Source organism: Mustela nigripes, chromosome 10 (genome assembly GCF_022355385.1).
Source record: "Mustela nigripes isolate SB6536 chromosome 10, MUSNIG.SB6536, whole genome shotgun sequence".
Taxonomy (NCBI): domain Eukaryota; kingdom Metazoa; phylum Chordata; class Mammalia; order Carnivora; family Mustelidae; genus Mustela; species Mustela nigripes.
Window position 1 is genome coordinate 34,893,953 of NC_081566.1, and position 7,406 is coordinate 34,901,358.

General features: G+C 43.5%; 1 protein-coding gene across 2 annotated transcripts; it reads right to left on the minus strand.

Moving 5' to 3' along the window:
- Positions 1-556: 556 nt before the first annotated feature.
- Positions 557-3,122, minus strand: IL20 (interleukin 20). Of its 2 annotated transcripts, XM_059414057.1 has the most exons (5): positions 2,964-3,122; positions 2,603-2,668; positions 2,337-2,489; positions 1,666-1,740; positions 557-634 (listed from the first exon to the last, which is right to left on the minus strand). In XM_059414057.1, exons 1-5 carry the CDS (start codon positions 3,120-3,122, stop codon positions 557-559), a joined length of 531 nt encoding a protein of 176 aa, XP_059270040.1. The 2 variants fall into 2 exon arrangements, with proteins under 2 accessions (XP_059270040.1, XP_059270041.1); XM_059414058.1 differs by lacking the exon at positions 1,666-1,740.
- Positions 3,123-7,406: the final 4,284 nt, after the last annotated feature.

The following is a 7,406-nucleotide window of genomic DNA, read 5'->3' on the forward strand; positions in this document are numbered from 1 at the left end:
CCGTAAATATAAGAGAAGTCTACAATTTCACATCAGAACTTCTTCCACAACCCACACTTAGTAGCCATTAGTTCACTTTTAAATATCTCACAGAGTCTTGGCAGTCAGTAAACATGTCCTTAATTTAATAAAATGGACAACACCCCCAGCCACCCCTTTAGTATTTAGAGGGTTTATTTCCTGAATAAAAACCTGTATGAAAACCTATCATCAGGTTATACATATAATCTGTGAATTTTTAATGAGTCTTATCTTTACAAATAAAAATAAATAAGTTAAATAGCAAAAATAAATAAATACATTAACTAATAAATACACCTAGTGGTAGAAAAAATATTATCAAAAATCTTATAAAACCATGGGCTAGATTAAGAGTAGGAAAACATGGAGACAAACACAATAAGGAAGCAAATAATAAATAAATAAATAATATATACATGGTGACCAGCACTAGATTCTGCAGCAGCGAGATGATGGTTTGGGGCCATGCTTCTGCCGGTACCAAGGACTGGGATGCTTGGCCAGCACCACTGTCAGTAAGGTCATCGCTCTCCTCCTATTTCATCTCCTCCATCCATTGCAGGAGAATGTCCAGCTCTCCCAAAGCCTTCACCGCTGCGGCCTGAGGCGTAAGCTGAAAGACACACACTTCTGTGGTGAGCATCTCCTAAACAGACAATACATGCTCCCAGGTTAATCCTCTCCTTTCCTTGGTAGGTCTGCAGGGGATTGTAAGCACAGTATCCTTTTCAAGATGGAGACCTTGAAAGAAGTTATGGGATCTTGGGATCTCACAAGAGGAAGGAAAATCATGGGGTCCATTACATAGGGAAAGTGAAGCCTAGGGGGTGAGCAGAACTCAGACTACAACTCAGGCCTCTTGAATCAGAAATCAAAGTAATTAGGCTGTTTGTTTTTTTAAAGAAAGGGGTGTGTGTGTGTGTGTGTGTGTCTGCGCGCGTGCACGCATGTGCGTGTAATGGTTGCTACCGTGCAACTTCAGATGAACAAATTTTTGTTGTGTTAAGCATTGGGCTGCCCAGGGATTCAGAGATGAATGGCACAAGGCCCACTGACAGGGAATTCAGGCAAGCGAGGGAGACAGAAGCAGACAACCAAAATGTAGTGGGGTGGGTAGAGGATGGCGCTCCCACGGGATGACAGGAGACATAAGAAATTTTGGGAGACGTAGTCAGTACCTTCCTGGAGGTGATGCCTAGGATGAGTCTTAAAGGATGAGTCGGAATTAGTCAATGAGGAGTAGACTCCAGTCTTCCCTGGCAGATGTGCAAAGGCACCAAGATGAGAAATAATACGGCATGGACATGTGTGAGTTTGAGATTGAGTGTTTTTGAGGGTATGTGTGAGTGTGTGAATGTTGGGAAACTATTGCCCTTTGTACAGCTGGAAGATCCAGATGTCCCTGGAGTGACTTGATGGAATTAGGGCCCTTCCCTCTTGAATCCCAGAGCGGCTTCTAGAGACCGCATCCTTCTAGCGCCTGGATGGGTATCCCCTGGGTTAAAGCAGAGGGGTGGTCCACATGACCTCAGAGGGTTACTGAGGGCCATAGGATTTCTACCAGTACGACTGTCCATTCCACCCATCTGTGATCTCAATCCCAGAAAACACACCCATCCCAACCAAGGCCAAAATTGCATATACCTCTTCAAAGTGACTCAGAATCTGGCTGTATTTCTCTGTTGCTTCCTCTCCACAAGGGCATGTCATATGGGCATGCTGAAAAGAATGCCACAGAATAATAGGTTTTATTAAAGACTCTGATTTTCTGCTCTTGCCACTACCGTGAAGTAAGGGGAGTTCTGTTCTTTCATCTGCATTCTTGCTCATACTCCATTCTTATAGAAAAGTCTTTTCAGACCTCATCATTGGGGATCAGAAAACTAATCATCAGCTAGAAGAGGCCAGCTTTGTAGTCTCAAATATGGAGCTCTTTGTTGGATCTCCATGTCCTATTCAGATGCTATCTTGATATTGAGTTCAATGGCTTTGCTGAGTGGCTTCCAGGACACAGGATACACTAATATATTGTAGGATCTTTCACCTACAGGAAAAGTGTTATTTCATGGATAGTAGATAATTATCCTAGATATTCAATAGCATTTTGTAGTTATTTGGGCTTTTGGCATGGAGCATATACCCAAAAGTGAGTAAAACTGAGTTCTTATTACTTAGTCACATGGCACAACACAGATTATGAGAACTTTTGGACTCAGTATTTCCATCTGTTAAATGGGTGTAAGAAAGAACTTAGTTGCCAAGCCACTGAAGTTGTGTGCAGTGATGAACTCTTTTTACCCAAGACTTTTACTCACACAGAGCCGGAGTTCCTTCTTAACGGTGAGAAAAGAGTTAGCAAGACTGCTGGTCTTCCGGAGGATACGGTGGTCAGGAGTCTTAAAGTTTTTGAATACCCTGTCCAGGTAGAGTCTCAGTACGTGGCGGAGGAGGCAGCACTGATCTGTAGGCTACAAAGAAGACCAGTATGTTGGTGGAGGCAGAGCATCCAGGAATGAGACCCAGTGATGCAGATGCCTCTAATTCATATTTCCTCCCAAAACTTTATGGACCAAGCACATACCTTTGTGTCTTGCAAAGACTCAGTCTTCCTCAAGATTCTGGTATCAATGATTTCATCTTTGGCTTGCTAAATGAAAGAAAGCAAGACAAGAAAGGACGGGTCAGTGACGACTGCCAGGTCTTAGACATCAAGACCTCTCATCTTCTCCCTGCCACACAGCTCAGCAGACAGCGTCCCTTTCCAAAACACTCTTGAATTATGAACTACAGCTGTTTTTTGGGAACACATCCTCCTGGTAAGGAGTTCCCCAGCCTATCTCTTTTTGTGATCACACTGTTGGGCTGCCAGAGGACAGAGAAAGTTAAGTAGAGAAAAAGAGAGACAGCCACTGGAACAGGAAAGGGTTGCCACCCTCACTTACCACACTGTCTCGTATCTCAGAAAATCCATTTCGCATTTCCTGAAGGTTTGTGGTGATCACACAGCTTCCCAAATGGAGTGTCTTTAGCCCAGCAGAAGGTGTCCAGAAGAGATAAAATGCAGCAGAGAGAAGGCAGATGGGAAGACCAGAAGCTTTCATCTTGTGCCAGAATCTGAAGACCGAATGAGCTAGGAATTCAAAGGAAAGAGAATGACTTACTAATTTTCCCAACATCATGTCTTAAGAAGCCAATTCAGTCACCAGGGACATGCCCTCTCAAGGTGTCCCCTGGTGAAAGTCAATAGCTTTGTCTGGCTTTGGACAGTCTGGCCCTTTCCTCTGACTTACTAAGAAAAGCAGCTGAGCCTCCTGGAAGAAAAGACTCTGGGTCTTTGTTCAAGGTCTCAGTGTGAGTTGGTGTTTCAGGTCCTGGCTCCTTTATTCTGCCCCCATCCCAGCCCCATCGTCATTGCCCAGCACGTAAGTCCTGGAACAGGAGGCACTTGCAGTGAGTAGAGGATTACATTTCAGGGAAAATGTTAAAACTTGTTTTGGCGAATTGACGTATACTGTCTTTCCTTCCAGAGTGCCAGTGTAGCTCACTCTTCTGGTCCCCTTGAGCCCGGAGGGGAACTGCAGGAAAACAGAATCTCACAGAAGCTGTTGCTGAGCCACCAAAAACACTTGGGGGAAACTGTCTATGGATTTTATGGTTGCCCCCCAGGGGCAGAAGAGCTTAGCTGTTTGGTATTTGTCTGGGATCAGGTTGGTTATTTGGGGATCATAGATTTACTTCAGCCCCAAAGGCAAATAGAAAGTCAGTGATTTCATAATAGTCCTGTTGCCAGGGAAAGTCAAGATCTGATGGGCAATTAGCCCAGTTACACCTAACACTTCTCCTTCCTGAGGTGGCTGAGCTCCACAGCACCCTCTACAGGAAGACACAGGCACATCTGAGAGGAATGCAAGAGGGGGGCTCTTTCCTCATTCTGCAACGCTTGGCTCTGCCCAGGCCCCTCCAAAAGAAGAAGAAAGGCAAGAAGGGAATTCATTTCTTCTTGGAATAGGATGCTCCTATCCCCAAACTGCTGAGTTGTAAGAGAAATTATAGGGGGCTGAGATTAGGGTGAGGAGAACAAAGTGCTCACGTCAAGCACAAAATTTAAGGGCACACCAAAAGTCTCCGTGATCCAGATAAGTAATATGTTAATGCAACATCAGAATTAATGAAAAAAATCCACGATGAACAACAGATCAACATTTTAAACAAAGACAGAATCTGACAGTGGCGTGCTGAGACATACTGGCTACAAATTCCAGTCAAGGTAGGTTGCTCCCAGTGTGCTCAGCACTGAGGGGGATCCCCAGACCCAAGACTTTCAGTTTGAAAACTGTTAAAGTCACAGGTAAACCTGAATGCTTTAGACACCCTATATCTACGGGATCCTGGACAAGTAAACTCGCCTTTTCGAGTTTTGTTTTCTTAGCCCCCAGAAGGGTAGTATAATAACCACTTACCCCAGAAACTTGTTTTAACATTTTAAAGAAAATGAAGCATGATTTATACATCTAAAATATAGCGAGTAATCAATTCATTTAAAAAAGAAAATGATGTTCGTTGCCTTGAGCATAGAGGGTGTATAGTAAATATAGTTTAAAATCAATGATTTGATTAGTATTTACTGAACACTACCTTAAATATTGCATTAGGTACTGGTGTGAGAAAAGAAACATGACAATTCTCTATCCTTAAGGTATTTTTGTCCTCCTGGAAAAGGCTCCTTTAGATGTTGCCCTGAACACACTTGGGTGAATGATTGGGAGAACCACCCTGATCCCCAGAACTGTGTGAATAGTGTAGATAAAGGGAGCTCTCTTACCGGAGTTCAGGAAAGGCTGCTGCTTCTGGTCTCCTAGGAGTCTGTCTCAAGCCAGGAGGCTTCCAGGGATTTATATATGTCACATAAAGGAAGTGAGCTCCCAAAGGTGAGGTCTGAAACTCCCCTGGGATTTCTCTGGTGGGACTTCACTTCCTCCCATCCCAAGGCAGATTAATTGCAGGCTGTGTTACCTCAACACCTTCCTCCTTAGAAGACTACTGGCTATAGTTTTTAGATCAAAGATGCGCTTCTTTCTTCCCGGGTCCCTTCCAGGAGGAAGGTGAGACGGTAATCAGGGCCAGAAAGATCCCTGAAGGACAGAACTGGAAGAGAATTCCAAGAGGTGCTTTTGTCCCCTCCTTGATTCTTCAAATTTTTATTTTTTAAGATTTTGTTCTTAAATAATCTGCACATCCAGCGTGGTGCTGGTGAAGTGGGAGAGCAAGGTTCTTGTCTCCCAGAGTGGAAGAATGACCCTCTCGGACAAAGGAGAGGGAGTAAAGCGATGGAGTTTTATTAAGTGAAGACATTACTCACCCAGTTCCTGAAGATACAGGAAAAGCAATCAAGCGTGAGAGGGGTTCCAACGGGGCTGCCAACAAGGGCCTCCACTGACAGTCTTTAATTTAGAACTGACCGGAGAGCTTGTGGCCTTACCATTCTTGTGATGTTTTGGCTTGAGTAAGGACTGATGATAACATTTTTAATGGCTCACTTCTTTTTAGGGTCTGGTTATTCTTTGTTGATCACAGGAGGCTATTATAAAACAAGACTCCCACCCCACATGCCTAGGGCAGGGTGGCCCGGTTTGCTCCCTTATCTCTGGTTTCCCCAAATTCCCCCCTTTTGGGGATTTCTGAAAGCCTGATCACATAGCACCCTATCTACCTCTCCCTACCTAGCCCTGCCTGTCCCTTATTCACTGGAATTCACAGCCCTAAGATAAAGCTTCTCATCACTACCAGCTGAGCCAGCCACGCACCCCAACCCCCTCCTTTGAATCCAGTTCCCTTTAACCCAGTTTCTTCAGGGCTAGGCAAATCCCTTCCTTCTCTGACTTCCAATTTCAGGCCTTTCTTTGGAATGTAAGAGAGTCTGATGTTGCCCTCTGTTTCATAAGCCTTAGACTTTCCTCCCCAATGATCCTGAAAAATTATCTTAGGGACTAATCCATCAAGTGGGACCATACCTCCAGGTAATATTAAATCAAAGCACCTGGGATTAACTATATACAATGTTTTGACAACTGTCAAGATGGTAGAGATGGTAATATGTTCCTTTTTGGCTCTTTTCTTAATACCTAAGTTTTCGGGGTCCTGTATTTGAGTTCAGGGATCCCAAGGTTTACAGGATGACTTTCCCATATGATTTCATTTTTCTGGATGTGTTTACACATCTGTTTATGTACAAATGAGAGCAGCGTAATAGGTAACGGATAAGATCCATCCCAATTCTGACATTCAACGCCACTATGCTTCCTTGCTCTTCTACCTTTTGGCTCAGAGCACTCTTTTTAAAATGTCTTTTAATGTCTCCCTAAAGTTCCTTGAAAATGAAGACCATAACTTTTCATTGTAATGCTTGATAAATATTGGAAATATGTGTGAATATCCGATCTAAATATCTTTTGAGCTCATGCCTGGTTTGTTTGTTTTTGTTTTCGTTTTTGTTTTTAAGATTTTATATATTTATTTGACAGAGCAATAGAGAGAGAGCATAAGTAAGCAGAACAGCAGGCAGAGGGAGAGGGAGAAGCAGGCTCTCTGTTGAGCAGGAAGCCCGATTCGGGACTCGATCCCAGGACCCCGAGATCATAACCTGAGCTGAAGGCAGCCGCTTAACCGACTGAGCCACCCAGGTGCCCCTCATGCCTGTTTTTTTAATCATTGCTGCTAGGTAGACCATTTCTCATGATCATCCAGAACGGTGACTAAAGTAATGAGAACCATGGTTTGACAAGAATACTTGAAGCCCAAAGCTTCAGAAAATAAGCTGCTCTCATGCCTGTGAACTCCTTTCCTTTAAGCAAGAAGAACACAATTGTTTCGTTTGAAGTTACCTGTAATGATTAACTAAACTTATTCCTATTCAATCCTGATTCTAATTTAATAATTAAGTCTTTTATTTTCCTACACTGAAGTACTTTCTTCTCTTAAAATCCATCCAACAGATTCCATTCCATTCTCTGAACAGACACCAATTCAACTCTCCTCTATAAAACTGCCCTTGCCTCAACTTAACCTCTCTCTCTCTCTCTCACTTTCTCCCCCCACCCCCATTTCCCAGGGCAAAATTGGTCCCTCCCACCTGTGGACCTCCACTCTGCCTTGCATATTCCTTCTTTTGTACCTCTCACAGCAAATTGCAGGTTTTTTGGTTGCGTATCTGGATCTCTCACCAGCCTGAGAGCTCCGTATTCATCTTTGTGGTCCCAGCACTCAATGACCTCCTGGTAGGTAGGTGCTCAGTTAATACCTTAGACCTAGTATATGAACAGACTGATTTAAAATCATGTACTCTTTTTTTTTTAAGATTTTATTTATTTATTTGACAGACAGGGATC